At 39.9% G+C, this 17,895-nt stretch overlaps 3 protein-coding genes across 4 annotated transcripts; all 3 read left to right on the top strand.

Annotated features, from left to right (window-relative positions):
• Positions 1-199: 199 nt before the first annotated feature.
• On the top strand, positions 200-2,920 carry LOC110752084 (protein NUCLEAR FUSION DEFECTIVE 4). The gene is made up of 2 exons (XM_021952678.2): positions 200-938; positions 1,610-2,920. The coding sequence occupies exons 1-2, from the start codon at positions 477-479 to the stop codon at positions 2,759-2,761; spliced, it is 1,614 nt and encodes a 537-aa protein (XP_021808370.2). The 5' UTR covers positions 200-476; the 3' UTR covers positions 2,762-2,920.
• Positions 2,921-3,065: 145 nt separating this feature from the next.
• Positions 3,066-5,164, top strand: LOC148294594 (protein NUCLEAR FUSION DEFECTIVE 4-like). Of its 2 annotated transcripts, none has more exons than XM_088253474.1 (2): positions 3,066-3,896; positions 4,581-5,164. In XM_088253474.1, exons 1-2 carry the CDS (start codon positions 3,423-3,425, stop codon positions 5,049-5,051), a joined length of 945 nt encoding a protein of 314 aa, XP_088109600.1. In that variant the 5' UTR covers positions 3,066-3,422; the 3' UTR covers positions 5,052-5,164. The 2 variants fall into 2 exon arrangements, with proteins under 2 accessions (XP_088109600.1, XP_088109599.1); XM_088253473.1 differs by having other exon boundaries at positions 4,521-5,163.
• A 9,973-nt stretch (positions 5,165-15,137) lies between these two features.
• On the top strand, positions 15,138-17,752 carry LOC148294593 (protein NUCLEAR FUSION DEFECTIVE 4-like). The gene is made up of 2 exons (XM_088253354.1): positions 15,138-15,770; positions 16,442-17,752. Exons 1-2 carry the CDS (start codon positions 15,309-15,311, stop codon positions 17,585-17,587), a joined length of 1,608 nt encoding a protein of 535 aa, XP_088109480.1. The 5' UTR covers positions 15,138-15,308; the 3' UTR covers positions 17,588-17,752.
• The last annotated feature ends 143 nt before the right edge of the window (positions 17,753-17,895 follow it).

Raw genomic sequence — 17,895 nt, 5'->3', positions numbered from 1 at the left:
CTTATTTAAAGTCATTGTCATCACCATCAGTATATCTAATAATGTATTGAATCTGTATTTTTGGGTATAATATATAAAGTTACCTAAAAATGGAGGCAGATTTTACATTTGTGAAATAAAATTTCGTGCACTTTAAGATGGTCAACTTTTGTATATTCCCGAGATTAGATAGCGTGTATTTAGAACATACAAAAATTTATCCCCTATCAGATAAGTGTTCTACCTTCTTTTAGTGAAAATTATCGAGACTAGAACTGCTTTTTCAACAAGCGCTTTATATCGAGGCAACAGAACAGAAATAGGATATTTTTGTTTTGGTTAGGTCTGAAAGAAAGCTGTCACGGATTGTGTGTGGTAATCTTGAAAATTTGATGTTAGCTGCAATCATTGTCGACAGCATAGCCAATAAAATGGTTAACAGCGAAATAGATAAAAGATAGCTTTCATTTTAAAAAAAGTGAGAGCTAAGCTAAGCCATGGCAGAGATGGAGAGGCTGAGCAGCAAGTGGACGGCCACAGCGGCCAGCATATATATCCAGAGCGCCGCCGGCTCTTCCTACGCCTTCAGCATCTATTCGTCGGCGCTCAAGTCCAGCCAGGGCTACGACCAATCAACGCTCGACACGGTGTCCGTCTTCAAGGACATAGGCGCCAACGCCGGCATCCTATCGGGGATTTTATACTCCGCCGTCGCACTCAATCATCGCCGTATCGGCGGGCCCTGGGTGGTGCACGCGGCGGGGGCTATCCAGTGCTTCTTGGGGTACTTCTTCTTGTGGGCTGCTGTGACCGGATTGGTCGAGAGGCCGCCGGTCGCGGCTGTGTGCTTGTTCATGTTCTTGGCGGCCCACGCTCAGACTTTCTACAACACCGCCAATGTGGTCACCGGGGTCCACAACTTCTCTGAGTACGGTGGGACCATCGTGGGCATCATGAAGGTTAGATAGATATGATGACTACATTGTTCATCACACAGAGATAAATGTCAAGAAGAAGTACTAATCTAACTTCTATATTACAAATTTGCTTCATAGATTCTTACTTGTTTATATTTATTGGAGGGCAATAAAAGCAGCAAATTTGTACCATGGAGATATGGAGATATGCTATATTTTTCTTCACATGATTTATAATATAGAAGTTAGAACACATATACATGGTAAAACACCTAGTCAGTTGGCATAATATGGGAGATAGGGTTTAGGGAGATATGGAGATATGCTAGCTGCATCAATAACTAGCAGTCACTCACGCGCATGTAATACAACATTTCTCTTTAAAGTCGTGAGTTTACTAGAAATTTCCTGCATTCACATAGGATGCATAATGTATGAGCAAGAAAGTGGGGTTCTTGGAATTCCTATGACAACTTTATATTCAAAAACAATCGTTAAAGTTATTTAATATAATGTCTTAAATTCAGATTCAGAATTTTCGCATTCTCCTACTCAAGGTGTGTGAGATTCACCAATTAGACGAAAATTGAGAAAAAAGTTTGTTCTTTGGTATCTTCAACAGATAAACTTAAATGATAATATAGTGTTTGCATTTCTTTCGCTTTTGGGAGCTGGCTAATGTCTAATGAAACCACATATGTTTTCATGGCCAGGGATTTCTTGGTCTTAGTTCAGCAATGCTAGTCCAAGTCTATGACACGTTCTGCAAAGACAAGCCCAGCACATTCCTTCTTATGCTGGCTTTGTTGCCTACATCTGTCTCCATCTTGTTCATGCCTCATGTGAGAATCTATGAAGCTCATAGATCTGATATTGATAAGAAGTACTTGAATGCTTTCTCTGCTTTTGCGATGCTCATAGCTGCTTATCTCATGGTGATAATCATTTTGAAAAACATCTTCAGTTTCACATCATGGGCGAGTATTGCTACATTCATAGCACTTCTTGTAGTCTTAATTGCCTCACCCCTTGGAATTGCAACCAAAGCCCAGAAATTTGAGTCAAAGAGGCTTCCAGAGACTGTTGATCCTTTGCTAGAAAACCCTGAACCAAGATTGGCATCATCAAAGTTCTCTGCATCAGGGGAACCTGTAGAACATGAACATGAAATGCTGGTAGATCATCTTGAAGATATGAATCTACTGAGAGCTATGGGTTCTGTTGATTTTTGGTTGTTGTTTATTGCCATGATTTGTGGAATGGGGTCTGGATTGGCCACAATAAACAACATGAGCCAAATAGGCCAGTCCCTTGGTTACACAACAGTTGAGATCAATTCCTTTGTTTCTCTATGGAGTATATGGAACTTTCTAGGCCGTTTCGGAGCCGGGTATGTCTCAGATTATTTGCTGCATACCAGAGGATGGGCAAGGCCATTGTTGATGGCTGTTACTCTAGCAACCATGGCTGCTGGCCACATTGTAATTTCATCTGGTTTTTCTGGAAATTTGTATGTGGGTTCAATCCTAGTTGGCATTTGTTATGGCTCACAGTGGTCACTGATGCCCACAATCACTTCTGAAATCTTTGGGATAAGACACATGGGTACTATTTTCAACACAATTTCCATTGCCAGTCCTATTGGTTCTTATATTTTCTCTGTAAGAGTGATTGGGTACATATATGATAAAGAAGCTTCTGCAGAAGACTCCTGCAATGGCACTCACTGCTTCATGTTGTCTTTTCTGATCATGGCATCTGTTGCTTTCTTTGGGTTTCTTATTGCTCTCGGTTTGTTCTTTCGAACTAGGGGGTTCTACAGCTCGATTGTGCTCAAAAGATTGCGGCATTCTCCGAGACTGTGAGTCAAAATATGACAACGTTGTGTGGAGGCCAATAAGGCAAATATTATTGTGGTTTGAGGTTGTGATCTCTTGGCATTCTGTTGTTAATTTGTGATCTATTACAACTGTTGTAGGTGTACAATTCTTTTACATGTATAAAAAATGGTTTGTGTTCAAGAAGAGAGTTTTCTGTCATATTGTTAATTTTTTTGGTACCAAGTGGTAGTCCTAAATTACAGGGGATGGAGTTTCTCACACACACAGAAAACTAAGATGCGATTCAAATTTGAGACCTCTGGTCTGCAAGTGAAGATCATTTTCGACTGGGCTAGATCGTGGGTGTCATATTGTTCATTTATATGTGGAAGTTTTGATCAAAACTTTAGTTGAAATGTAATTTGCTAAAGATGGTTGTTATCAGTTCTTATTTATTTGATCAAAACTCACTTTTTCATATAAATTTTACTCTTTTTTAAAATAAAAAATAAGTGCATTTTTGGTTCATAAAAGTGCCACCTTTCATATCATTGAAAGTTAAGACAACACGTGGGCACAAGAGCAAACTAAAAACCCACACATCACAGAAAGCAACAAACGACCATGTTGTAATCGAAGATGCAGACTTTGCCACCAAAATTAAAGATGCAGACTTTACCGGGGTTTTTCCCAAAAGAAAAAGAAAATGGAGGGCAGTCAACAGAGAAAGAGACTGAGACTGAGGCTCTTCGACAGCAAATGGGTATCTACGGTGGCGAGCATATGGATACAGTGCAGCAGCGGCTCCCTCTACACCTTCTCCATCTACTCTCAGACCCTGAAGACCACACAGGGCTATGATCAGTCGACCCTCGATACCGTTTCAGTGTTCAAGGACTTTGGAGCCAACTGTGGGGTCCTCTCTGGCCTCCTCTACTCATGCTCCGCCACGTGGCGTGTGGTTTGGTTGGTCCTCTTGGGCGGGGCGGCCCAGTGCTTCTTGGGTTACTTCCTCATGTGGGCCGCCGTCTCCGGCGTTATTCCCCGGCCGCCGGTGCCGGTGATATGCCTTTTCATGTTCGTGGCGGCTCATGCTATGTCTTTCTTTAACACTTCCAATGCGGTCACTGGTGTCAGGAACTTCCCATATTATAAAGGGACCATTGTTGGCATCATGAAGGTACTTGCAATTTCATGTTTTTTTTTTGGGCAACTCTGTTTGTTTCCTTGGAAAATATCTGCTTTTCTCAGTGAAGGTTTATTCTGTTAATGAAGTGAATTGGTTCGATTTAACCCATTTGTTGTTTTGGCCAATTATGTTACTTTACTGAGAAAATTAGATTATGGAGGTATTTGGGTAATTGGGTTGATGTTCTAGAAGAAACTTTTGGCTTGTAGGATGGGATTATTGGTTGTGCTCAAATCTGGGAGAGCTGCCTTTAGTTTTTTTTGTTTGTTAGAAAATAATCTTACTTTATATTGTTTTTCTTCTATGAATATATATATAATCTTACTTTATGTTGTTTTTCTTGTACTAACAAGCAACATAAGTTAGCAGGGCCTTGTTTTTGTTTTTTTTTTTCCATCCCCTCTTTCTTTTATGACATGGTAAGCAGTAATTTTCACCTGACCTTCCGGACAATTCTTATATCCATTGAAACTGGTTACTATGCTAGAAGGATGCTCAATGAAGTGGTTGTCAGTGCCATGGCTCATGTGTAATGGCTAATGTCCGAGCTTGAGTTCTTTCTGATCTAAATACTTGGATTTGATGTGGATGAGAAGTTTATCTTTTCCGTGTTAGGGATTTCTTGGTCTGAGTGGAGCAATATTAATTCAAATATATTGGACATTTTTATGCAAGAAACCTGCTTCATTTCTCCTGATGCTGGCACTGCTACCTACCATAAATACTTTGTTGCTTATGTGGTTTGTGAGGATCCACAAGAAGTACGAAGGAAACGAGAAGAAGCACCTAAATAGTTTGTCGTTGATTGCTCTCATTGTTGCTGCTTACCTTATGGGATTTATAATATTAGAGAACCTCCTTACGTTGTGCTTAGCCATACGTGTCGTTGCTTTTGTTGCGCTTATACTGCTGCTTGCCTCACCTCTTTGCATTGCAATTAGAGCACATCAAAGGGAGTCTAATAGGGTTTCACAGACGTTATTAGCTGAGGGTGACCAGTTAATAGATGGTGAGTCCAACTGGCGAGATACTGAAAAGAGCCATATACAAGATCCTTCTGGGTATTGCCATTTGCCTAGCAATAATACTGATCAAGAGCTGGATAGTAATGATAGGACTTTGCAATCTAGAGATGGTAAAAAGTAGCAATTTCTTTACATGTAAATAGATTGGGAATAGATTGGGAATGCAATTTATCTACGTGTATGATAAAAAACGATAATGTGCAATTTAAGAAAAAATTGAAGTAACACTTGCATTCCATGGATTAGCTTATTTGTTTACAACAATACGAGCATGGATAGCGTTTACTCAATTTCTACTCTCTACATATATAGTTTAAGCAAGCATTGTCTCACTTTTTACAGGCAAACAAATTCTACTGTTGCAGGCACCTTATTTTTAAGGTGCATAGCATGATGTCTTGCCTTTGCTTCCTTCAACCTCTTTCTCTTTCCCCACTCTGATCCGCTATGATGACATTCCCAGGTCGTAGGATCAATAACAAGTTTCTCGAGTGCAAAAGCATTCTCTATCAAGAACATGACATGTTCGACAATATTTCTACGACCACAATACCCTAATACTTCTACTACCTTGAGGTAATGGTGGGGGCATTTGGCAGCTTTCTGTATTTTTCTCTTCTCCTTGCTCCCCCAGACTTGCAACTGCATCAAGAAAACAATTTATTAGCGAACGATGCACATATATGCAGCAAGACCCACAATTTAGTCAGTTTATAGTTGACATATAGAATCACCATTAACCTCGTAAGTCATAAGACCAATGGAACCATAAAGCAGTATATACTCATCTCCTACAACCTAAGAAACAAGAAACAAGTATATACTCATCTCCTATAACCTATGAAACAAGAAACAAGCACCATTGGAAAGTGCGAGCTAGATATAACGATTCTCTTCTAGTATCATGTTTTACTGCGTACTCAACAAATTATGCAAAAATATACCTTCAACGTAAGTCTCTGCAAGTAAGGAAATGCCTTCATAAAAGATGATAATTGGCTAAGACCCCACTCATAATCCGGGTCAGCCGTTAACTCAAAATGCTTGAGATTTGATAATATAGGAAAGACGTGATCCTTATTGTACTCCTGAGAACCAGAAAAGAGTGAGTAACTACATAATGAAACAAAAAGAAAAGAAAAAAAAAACATATCATAATTTTTCAAATACTAACCATTAATGTAATATCGATCATGAAAGTCTCTAGCTGATAAAGACAACATGAAAGTTGGGTAAAGGCAAATCTCATGCAGTCAGTGGAGGCACATAAATCATTGATGTCAAAACCAGAAATGCCTACCTCAACCAGAGAGGGTACATTACTGAGACGCAAGTCCATTGGAAACCCAGTGTGAATAAACGAAACAAGTTTTGTGTCACAAATTTCAACACTTTTGAGGCTAAAGCAGTTATTTAGCACTAAGTATTTCAATTCAACTGATGGACCGACAACTCTTAAGTTAACTAAACTTTTAGCGAAAGACACTGATAATCGTTCAAGAACTGGACAGTGTGACAAGAAGTACTCAAGAATTTCTCCAGTCACATAAACATTATCAAAATAAAGAACTTTGAGAGATTTAAATCCAACATAGTGATTTGAAGCAAACTCTTTTTCAAGATCTAACAGTTTCCTCGGAAATGCATAGGCATATTTGTTGATACCATATATCTTAACAAAATCCAAGACAAACACTTGAACTCTCTTTTTCAATGCAAATTCAATCCATTTATCGATGGAACTTGTAAAGCGGTGATCTAGATCAAAGCAAGCCCTAAATGATTTGATATTAGGGCCATTATGTTGCTCGACCACATGATTGACCCAGTTGACGTACCTATGACTTTTCTTGTCTTGTAACGTTCGACTAAGGTATCTGAAGCCAACCAAAGTTTTCTCGGGATCAAAATCAAGTGTCAAAGTAGATGCCCACACATGCCGCCAGTGCCTTGATAGAAGGCTAGTAGCCACTGCTTCCTGTTGTGCGGAAGCGTCAACCAAGTGCGAGTGAAAATAAACACAACTAGCAGGAGATAAAATAATGGACACAAAACAACACCAACAAGAACACCAAGATTTATACTGGTTCGGCAATGCCTACATCCAGTTTGGAGACGACGGAGTATTCCACTATAATCAATGAGAACATACAACAGTGTTTATCACTCAATTTCCCAAAGACCCAAATAACCCAAGCTCACACATTTACAATAGGAAGAGAAACTGAAAATACAAAGCAAAGACAACTTGAGAGAATTTTCTTCTCTCTGCCGAATGGCTTCTTGCTGTTTCTCTCCCTCTACTTCACTCCTTCAGCTGCTGCCATGCTTCTCAATTTATAGAGAAGCCAACGGGTGAAGGCCAGCTAGTCAAATTATGAGGCCAACTATGAAGTCAGAAAGCCAGCCAAGTTTGCATGGCTTTTGTCTCCCACGTGCTCCCATCTTCTGCCAAAGCTTCAATATTCTTCTGCAAAGGCTCTGCAAGGTTGTTATTCTCCTACAAAGCTGCTGCCACCACTTGACAGCATCCACCCACAATATTTGGTCGGCTGACACAATTCTTCCTTTGGCCATGTGATGGCTAGTGTGGCAGCCATCATGAAGAAACTATCAACACACGTGGGTGCAATTTGAGCCAATAATCAACAATCTCCACCTTGGCTCAAATTGTACCAAACTCGTAATACTCCCAATAGTCGTCTCCCAATCCCCCACGGGGCAATCAACAAATTTTACAAATTCCAATCAAGTCTAAGCAATGCTTAAACTTGAGCAACGAAACTGGTTTCGTCAACATATCTGCAGGATTGCTGGTGGTTCCAATCTTCTCAAGAAGAATATCTCCCTCTTCAATAATCTCACGAACAAAATGGAACCTCACGTCAATGTGTTTCGTACGTGCATGATGAACTTGATTCTTTGCTAAATAAATAGCACTCTGACTGTCGCAATACACATCCACATGGTCCTGTTGAACCCTAAGTCATCAAGCAACCCTTGAAGCCAGATGGCTTCCTTTATAGCTTCTGTTACCGCCATGCATTCAGCCTCAGTAGTCGACAAAGCAACAGTAGATTGCAGAATCGACCTCCAACTTACTGGACCTCCAGCAATAGTGAATACAAAACCTGTAGTGGACCTACGCTTGTCCAAATCACCTGCGTAATCAGAATCTACGTATCCAACAACACATTGACCATTAACTTTATCTTGCTGAAACAATAAACCAACATCCACAGTACCCAGAATATACCGTAGAATCCATTTCACAGCTTGCCAGTGCCCTTTTCCTGGATTATGCATATATCTACTGACAATACTAACAGCTTGTGAAATATCAGGCCTAGTACACACCATAGCATACATCAAACTACCAACAGCACTTGCATATGGAATTTGAGCCATGTAATGACTCTCCTCATCAGTATTAGGAGACATAGAAGCACTAAGTTTGAAATGAGGGGCAAGAGGTGTACTAACCGGTTTTGAATTTTCATTCATCCCGAAACGTTGTAGTACCTTCTTCAAATACTGCTTCTGACACAGACTAATCTTGCCTTTCGCTCTATCTCTTTCAATTTCCATACCCAGTATCTTCCGAGCTTCTCCCAAGTCCTTCATCTCAAATTCATTACTCAGTTGAGTCTTCAACCTTTCAATCTTCACTTTGCTCTTACATGCTATCAGCATATCATCAACATATAAAAGCAGATAAATGAAGGATCCATCTTGTAGCTTGCGAAAGTATACACAATGGTCATAATGACTTCTTGTGTACTCATGCCCGATCATAAACCTATCAAATCGCTTGTACCATTGTCTTGGAGACTGCTTCAAGCCATACAATGATTTTTGCAATTTGCAAACCCAATTTTCCTTGCCAGCAACCTTAAAACCTTCTGGCTGAGACATATAAATCTCTTCCTCCAAATCACCGTGTAAGAACGCCGTCTTGACATCAAGTTGAGCTAACTCGAGGTCAAACTGCACAACCAAAGCCAACAAAATACGAATAGAAGAATGTTTTACTACAGGAGAAAATACCTCGTTGTAGTCAATGCCTTCCTTCTGAGCGTAGCCTTTAGCTACCAATCTGGCTTTGAATCTTACATTGTCTTTTCCCAAAGATTCCATCTTCTTGGCATAAACCCATTTGCAACCAATTGCTTTCTTCCCCTTTGGTAACTGAACCAGCTTCCAAGTCTCATTTTTATGAAGAAATTTCATCTCCTCATCCATAGATTTCTTCCACTCCACGTTCTCTGAACTTCTGACAGCTTCTTTGAAGGCGGATGGAATATCATCTTCAATAACAGGAAGTGCATATGCCACAATATCAGTAAACCGAGCAGGCTTCCGAATTTCCCTTCTCTGTCTTCTGATTGCAATAAAATCTTGTTGCTGTGGAGGCTCTTGGGTAGGTGCCTCCTCTTCATCGTCCTCATCATCAGAATCAACTGCAGGACTAGTGTCTGTAACATCAGACCTTACTGGAACAACCGGAGTCTTTAGTAACTCCACCTGCTTTGAACTACTCATGGTCTTGGTCGCTTCAGTTTCACCTTCATGCTTGTTCTGATTAACCATAGCAGCCTCATCAAAAGTCACATCTCTGCTTACAACAAATTTCTTCTCATCTGGACACCAGAGTCGGTATCCCTTCACGCCAGTGCTAAAGCCCATAAATAGAGCTTTCTTTGCTCTTGGATCCAACTTGCTTTCCCTGACATGATAGTAAGCAGAACAACCAAATATGTGTAAATACTTGTAATCAGTACAAGGTTTACCAGACCATACCTCCATGGGCGTTTTGCCCTCGTTCGCAGCAGCCGGCAACCGATTAATGAGATGGCTTGCATAAGTAATCGCCTCAGCCCAAAACGCCATGCCTAAACCAGCATTAGACAACATACACCGAACTTTCTCAAGCAAAGTACGGTTCATGCGCTCCGCCACCCCATTCTGTTGCGGTGTCTCCCTAACCGTGAAGTGCCTCACAATACCCTCATCTTGACAAACTTTCAAGAAAGGATCAGACTTATATTCACCACCATTGTCTGATCTGAGAGTCTTGATCTTTCGACCGCTTTGCATTTCAATCATCTTTTTCCACTTCAGGAATATCTTTAAGACTTCATCTTTACGCTTCATGCTGTACACCCATATTCTTCTAGAGAAGTCATCAACAAAGGAGACAAAATAATGGCTACCTCCCCAAGATGCATTCTTGGAAGGTCCCCAAACATCAGTGTGAACATAATCAAGAATGCCTTTAGTGTTGTGAATAGCGGTGCCAAATTTTACTCTAGTTTGCTTACCCAACACACAGTGTTCACAGAATTCCAATTTGCATGCCTTTGCACCTTTCAATAAGCCTTGCTTCACCAATCCTTGCAACGCTTTTTCACCAGCATGCCCAAGACGCATATGCCATAACCTCGTAGTGTCTGTGCTATCTGCGTCAGCAGCTTCGGTGACAGCTGCTCCACCAATAACTGTACTCCCCTGCAAGAAATACAAGTTATTTCGTCTTGTACCTTTCATCACCACCAGTGCCCCGTACACAGCTTTAAGAACTCCACCCTCCATGGTGATCTTGAGACCCTTGGATTCCAAAGCGCCCAATGAGATGAGATTCTTCTTCATATCCGGTACATACCGAACATCACTCAATTCTCTGACTGTTCCATCATGCATCTTCAAACAGATTTTGCCTATTCCTTGTGTTTTGCAGGCATTATTATTGCCCATCAAAACAACTCCACCATCCAGCTCCTCGAAGCTAGAAAACCATTCCCGAATGGGACACATATGATAGGTGCAACCTGAATCCAAAATCCACTCCTCGGAGTGACCATCAGCAGATGAACTAGCCAAAGCAAACTCGAAATCATCATCTCCAGATTTTGCAACATTTGCTTCAGAACTCGCTTTCTCCTTCTCTTTGTTCTTCAATTTGGGGCAGTCTTTCTTCCAATGACCCTTTTGGCGACAAAAGGCACATTCGTCTTTAGCAGGAAACTTCCCTCGCGACTTGGAACGAGATTTTCCCCGCTTCCCAGATTTTCTTTCCTCTGTTCGACCCCTTGCAACAAGTGCCTCGGTTTGTGAATTGTGAGTCTTCTGATCCCTTTTACGACACTCATGATTCACCAATGCCGCAGACACCTCCTCAAGTTTCACCTCGGATTTTCCATACAACAAAGTAGTTGTCAAATGATCATAATCATCAGGTAATGAATTTAACAAACATAGTGCCTTGTCCTCGTCAGGAATTTTCACATCAAGGTTTGCTAAATCAGCAAGTATTTTATTATAATCATTGAGGTGTTCATGCATAGAAATACCTGGACGATACTGAAATCGGAAGAGTCGCTTCTTCAAGAAGAGCCGATTTTCTGCACTCTTGGTCATATACTTCTCCTCCAATTTCGTCCAAAACTCCTTAGCAGAAGTTTCCTTCATATATGGGTATTTCAACTCCTTATCAAGGAACGATCGAATAGTGGCACAAGCATGAAGATTAATTCGCGTCCACTGCTTGTTATCAATATCTTCTGGTTTATCCTCCAGAACTATATCCAATTCTTGTTGATACAACACATCCATAACTTCACATTGCCACATACCAAAACTATTAGAGCCATTGAATTTATCAACCTCTAACCTTGTAGTAGCGATCGGATGTCTATTGGATGTAGGTGCCGACGAAGACGATGCCGACTCCTTCTCCTTCCCAGATTCGTCTTTATCTCCAGCCATCAAATCCACTCGGCACTATTCACAGCTACTGTAGCAATCACTATTCACGGCACTGTAGCGCAGCTACTATTCACGGTACTGTAGAACTGGTACTGTTCACAGTACTGTAGCACGCCAATTTCCCCGGTCGAAACTGGAGCTCTGATACCACTTGTTGTGCGGAAGCGTCAACCAAGTGCGAGTGAAAATAAACACAACTAGCAGGAGATAAAATAATGGACACAAAACAACACCAACAAGAACACCAAGATTTATACTGGTTCGGCAATGCCTACATCCAGTTTGGAGACGACGGAGTATTCCACTATAATCAATGAGAACATACAACAGTGTTTATCACTCAATTTCCCAAAGACCCAAATAACCCAAGCTCACACATTTACAATAGGAAGAGAAACTGAAAATACAAAGCAAAGACAACTTGAGAGAATTTTCTTCTCTCTGCCGAATGGCTTCTTGCTGTTTCTCTCCCTCTACTTCACTCCTTCAGCTGCTGCCATGCTTCTCAATTTATAGAGAAGCCAACGGGTGAAGGCCAGCTAGTCAAATTATGAGGCCAACTATGAAGTCAGAAAGCCAGCCAAGTTTGCATGGCTTTTGTCTCCCACGTGCTCCCATCTTCTGCCAAAGCTTCAATATTCTTCTGCAAAGGCTCTGCAAGGTTGTTATTCTCCTACAAAGCTGCTGCCACCACTTGACAGCATCCACCCACAATATTTGGTCGGCTGACACAATTCTTCCTTTGGCCATGTGATGGCTAGTGTGGCAGCCATCATGAAGAAACTATCAACACACGTGGGTGCAATTTGAGCCAATAATCAACACTTCCTTTAGCGGCAAGAGAGACAATATACTAGCCAGAATTTCAAGTGGCAACTCACTGATGCGGTCCGCCGAGTTGTACATGCTCTTAACAAAAGAAGAAAACATAAAAAAGAGTAAATGCACGGAAATCTTCTGTCTTAAGTTTCATGGCTCCACCAAATTGGAAAATTAATTTAACAAAAGAGCTAGCACGACCTAAGCAACGACGACACAAATAAGAAAACCAACCCAAACCAAGAGGCAAGAACAAAGGCTAGAAATTTGTTCTAGTTAGATATGTAAGAAAAAATAAAAGATGCAATTCTTATACCAACTAAATATCATGCGAATAAAAAAATGTTACCTTGTTCTGGACAAATTGAAAAGTTTGGCCTACTCTCTCTTCCTCCATCAAATCTGGCTCTAGCAGGATGCCCACTTGCAAAGGCAACGACGCAGGCCTGAACACTTTCAGGCTAGACAAATTTAAGTACCTTTCCTCTAACTCTCAGATATCCAATGCTCCTAGCCCTAGGTTTGTCTGTTGTTGCACTGGTAAGGTAATTGTGTAAACCACTCTTTTTAACTTAATTTTTTTTCCTTTTCTGATTAGAAATAGGATATGCTTCCCCCCAAAGAAAAGGAAGGATAATAGGATATTCTCTTCTTTTCCCTCAAAGACTAGGAACTCGGAATAGAATAGGATATTGTGTGGATGCCTAATTACTTGGTCCATGACAGGAAAGTTGAAAAGAAATGTGTATTGTGTGGATGCGTTTGCTTTTTAAGTAAAATCGCATTGAAAATACATAGCCGAGTAAAAAATCTTGATTATAAAAAATTCATAAATAAAATGTCATTACATATTACTTAGGGGGGTGTATTCAATTGAGATTTTAATGGATTGCAATTACATGATTTTAATGTAATGGATTTCAGCCGGATTTGTAATTATATGATTTTACTCATGATTTTACTAGATTGCAATTACATGATTTTACTTATGATTTTAATTCACTTAGGATTTTACTTATGATTTTAATAGATTGCAATTACATGATTTTACTTATATTTCTATACAAGCTTGAACTCTATCACTTGTTCATACAGGTTACAAGCTGAGAGCTCTACCATTTTGAGCTACATCCCTTAAAACCTAACTAACTAAACACAAATATACACAACAGACAGCAAAACAAAGCAATGCACATAACATAACCATCATACTAAAAGCCAAACAAATCTAAAAGAGAAAAAGCTACCAAGAAGTTGACATTATACAATTGATAAACAATAAACAACAAAACAATGTCATAGTTCAAATGTACAAAGAACTTCAAAAACTCCGACCCTATATGCGAAAACCAAGCAACTTCAATATAACATATATACTTCAAATATCCAAAAAGAAAAACTACTCAAGAGAAATGTTAGTTTAGAAATCTCCTTTAACAAAAGCAAGACAAAAATTCTCTCCCATAATAAGCAATCTACGTAAAGGGCTCATTCCAAAATGACAAACCAGGACTACATTCTTTCAATACATTACATGTTCTCTTTGTAAGTTCATTACTTAGTCATAAATTAGAGACAAGTGTTACATTTAATGCAATCTCTCAGAGGACCTCATCCCTATCATCCCTTATCCACACTTCACGAGCTTAAAATCCAGCTAAAGTATATTTGTTCATTGTTATATTGTAGGTTTTTGCAAGATCCAAAATAAGCTATGCATGCATTAAAGCACGACTCACATTCACATTAGTTCCAAAAAATCAACCTGTATTAGCAACCAGCTGGGAATAGTCGAATGACGCTCAACCACAGCATTATTGAACCAATAAAAGAAACACACCCAGCAACTCATAAGGACATCAATATAAAAAGCACACTAAAGTTCAAAATGTCTAATTTGATACCAACAATCAACAATATAATTAATACTCAATAAGTTGGATTGCAATGTCAAATATAATAAATGTCAAATTGATCATAGAAAGTGTGTCAGATTGCAATGTTCAATAAGTTGGACTACGCATGAGAAGCACCAAATGAAGAAAAGCCACCCAAATACATGGTTCTGATGGGGTTTGGCAGTGGATTGCTGGGGGGTGGCAGCCACGCAAAGGTTGCAAGGTCTCACATAAAAGAAACACAGAGAAGAGATAGAAAGAAAAATAGAAAAATAGAAAGAAAAGTGAGAATCAGGCATAGAATGATGAGATTTTTTATGGGGCTTGGTATTTATATCATCTACTCAAAAGTCTCATACAATACACCATTTAATGAAATATTTCAAAATCAATAAGCTTTTCAATACCACCAGACTTGTATTTAGTACTTAAAAATCCTAATTGAATACCACTAGATTTTTAAGCTTCAAAACAATCTATTTTAAAATCTTAATTGAATACCACCAGACTTTTATTCATTACTTAAAAATCTTAATTGAATACCACTGGACTTTTAAGCTTCAAAACAATCTATTAAAATCCTAATTGAATACACCCTCCTTAAATTCACTAGACTTTTTTATCCTTAAATTATCTTTTAAAAGCCACCTTATTTTAGTGAAAATTACCGAGACTAGAACTGCTTTTTCAACAAGCGCTGTTGTGGCAACAGAACAGAAGTAGGATATTTTTGTTTTGGTTAGGTCTGAAAGAAAGCTGTCACGGATTGTGTGTGGTAATCTTGAAAATTTGATGTTAGCTGCAATCATTGTCGACAGCATAGCCAATAAAATGGTAACAGCGAAATATATAAAAGATAGATTTCATTTTAAAAAAAGTGAGAGCTAAGCTAAGCCATGGCAGAGATGGAGAGGCTGAGCAGCAAGTGGACGGCCACAGCGGCCAGCATATATATCCAGAGCGCCGCCGGCTCTTCCTACGCCTTCAGCATCTATTCGTCGGCGCTCAAGTCCAGCCAGGGCTACGACCAATCAACGCTCGACACGGTGTCCGTCTTCAAGGACATAGGCGCCAACGCCGGCATCCTATCGGGGATTTTATACTCCGCCGTCGCACTCAATCATCGCCGTATCGGCGGGCCCTGGGTGGTGCACGCGGCGGGGGCTATCCAGTGCTTCTTGGGGTACTTCTTCTTGTGGGCTGCTGTGACCGGATTGGTCGAGAGGCCGCCGGTCGCGGCTGTGTGCTTGTTCATGTTCTTGGCGGCCCACGCTCAGACTTTCTACAACACCGCCAATGTGGTCACCGGGGTCCACAACTTCTCTGAGTACGGTGGGACCATCGTGGGCATCATGAAGGTTAGATAGATATGATGACTACATTGTTCATCACACAGAGATAAATGTCAAGAAGAAGTACTAATCTAACTTCTATATTACAAATTTGCTTCATAGATTCTTACTTGTTTATATTTATTGGAGGGCAATAAAAGCAGCAAATTTGTACCATGGAGATATGGAGATATGCTATATTTTTCTTCACATGATTTATAATATAGAAGTTAGAACACATATACATGGTAAAACACCTAGTCAGTTGGCATAATATGGGAGATAGGGTTTAGGGAGATATGGAGATATGCTAGCTGCATCAATAACTAGCAGTCACTCACGCGCATGTAATACAACATTTCTCTTTAAAGTCGTGAGTTTACTAGAAATTTCCTGCATTCACATAGGATGCATAATGTATGAGCAAGAAAGTGGGGTTCTTGGAATTCCTATGACAACTTTATATTCAAAAACAATCGTTAAAGTTATTTAATATAATGTCTTAAATTCAGATTCAGAATTTTCGCATTCTCCTACTCAAGGTGTGTGAGATTCACCAATTAGACGAAAATTGAGAAAAAAGTTTGTTCTTTGGTATCTTCAACAGATAAACTTAAATGATAATATAGTGTTTGCATTTCTTTCGCTTTTGGGAGCTGGCTAATGTCTAATGAAACCACATATGTTTTCATGGCCAGGGATTTCTTGGTCTTAGTTCAGCAATGCTAGTCCAAGTCTATGACACGTTCTGCAAAGACAAGCCCAGCACATTCCTTCTTATGCTGGCTTTGTTGCCTACATCTGTCTCCATCTTGTTCATGCCTCATGTGAGAATCTATGAAGCTCATAGATCTGATATTGATAAGAAGTACTTGAATGCTTTCTCTGCTTTTGCTCTGCTCATAGCTGCTTATCTCATGGTGATAATCATTTTGAAAAACATCTTCAGTTTCACATCATGGGCGAGTATTGCTACATTCATAGCACTTCTTGTAATCTTAATTGCCTCACCCCTTGGAATTGCAACCAAAGCCCAGAAATTTGAGTCAAAGAGGCTTCCAGAGACTGTTGATCCTTTGCTAGAAAACCCTGAACCAAGATTGGCATCATCAAAGTTCTCTGCATCAGGGGAACCTGTAGAACATGAACATGAAATGCTGGTAGATCATCTTGAAGATATGAATCTACTGAGAGCTATGGGTTCTGTTGATTTCTGGTTGTTGTTTATTGCCATGATTTGTGGAATGGGGTCTGGATTGGCCACAATAAACAACATGAGCCAAATAGGCCAGTCCCTTGGTTACACAACAGTTGAGATCAATTCCTTTGTTTCTCTATGGAGTATATGGAACTTTCTAGGCCGTTTCGGAGCCGGGTATGTCTCAGATTATTTGCTGCATACCAGAGGATGGGCAAGGCCATTGTTGATGGCTGTTACTCTAGCAATCATGGCTGCTGGCCACATTGTAATTTCATCTGGTTTTTCTGGAAATTTGTATGTGGGTTCAATCCTAGTTGGCATTTGTTATGGCTCACAGTGGTCACTGATGCCCACAATCACTTCTGAAATCTTTGGGATAAGACACATGGGTACTATTTTCAACACAATTTCCATTGCCAGTCCTATTGGTTCTTATATTTTCTCTGTAAGAGTGATTGGGTACATATATGATAAAGAAGCTTCTGCAGAAGACTCCTGCAATGGCACTCACTGCTTCATGTTGTCTTTTCTGATCATGGCATCTGTTGCTTTCTTTGGGTTTCTTATTGCTCTCGGTTTGTTCTTTCGAACTAGGGGGTTCTACAGCTCGATTGTGCTCAAAAGATTGCGGCATTCTCCATGACTGTGAGTCAAAATATGACAACGTTGTGTGGAGGCCAATAAGGCAAATATTATTGTGGTTTGAGGTTGTGATCTCTTGGCATTCTGTTGTTAATTTGTGATCTATTACAACTGTTGTAGGTGTACAATTCTTTTACATGTATAAAAAATGGTTTGTGTTCAAGAAGAGAGTTTTCTGTCATATTGTTAATTTTTTTGGTACCAAGTGGTAGTCCTAAATTACAGGGGATGGAGTTTCTCACACACACAGAAAACTAAGATGCGATTCAAATTTGAGACCTCTGGTCTGCAAGTGAAGATCATTTTCGA

The sequence above is a fragment of the Prunus avium genome, chromosome 5 (assembly GCF_965620075.1).
Source record: "Prunus avium chromosome 5, drPruAviu1.hap1.1, whole genome shotgun sequence".
Taxonomy (NCBI): domain Eukaryota; kingdom Viridiplantae; phylum Streptophyta; class Magnoliopsida; order Rosales; family Rosaceae; genus Prunus; species Prunus avium.
Note: the sequence above shows the minus strand (reverse complement) of the source record. Positions and strands in the feature narration are given on the sequence as shown.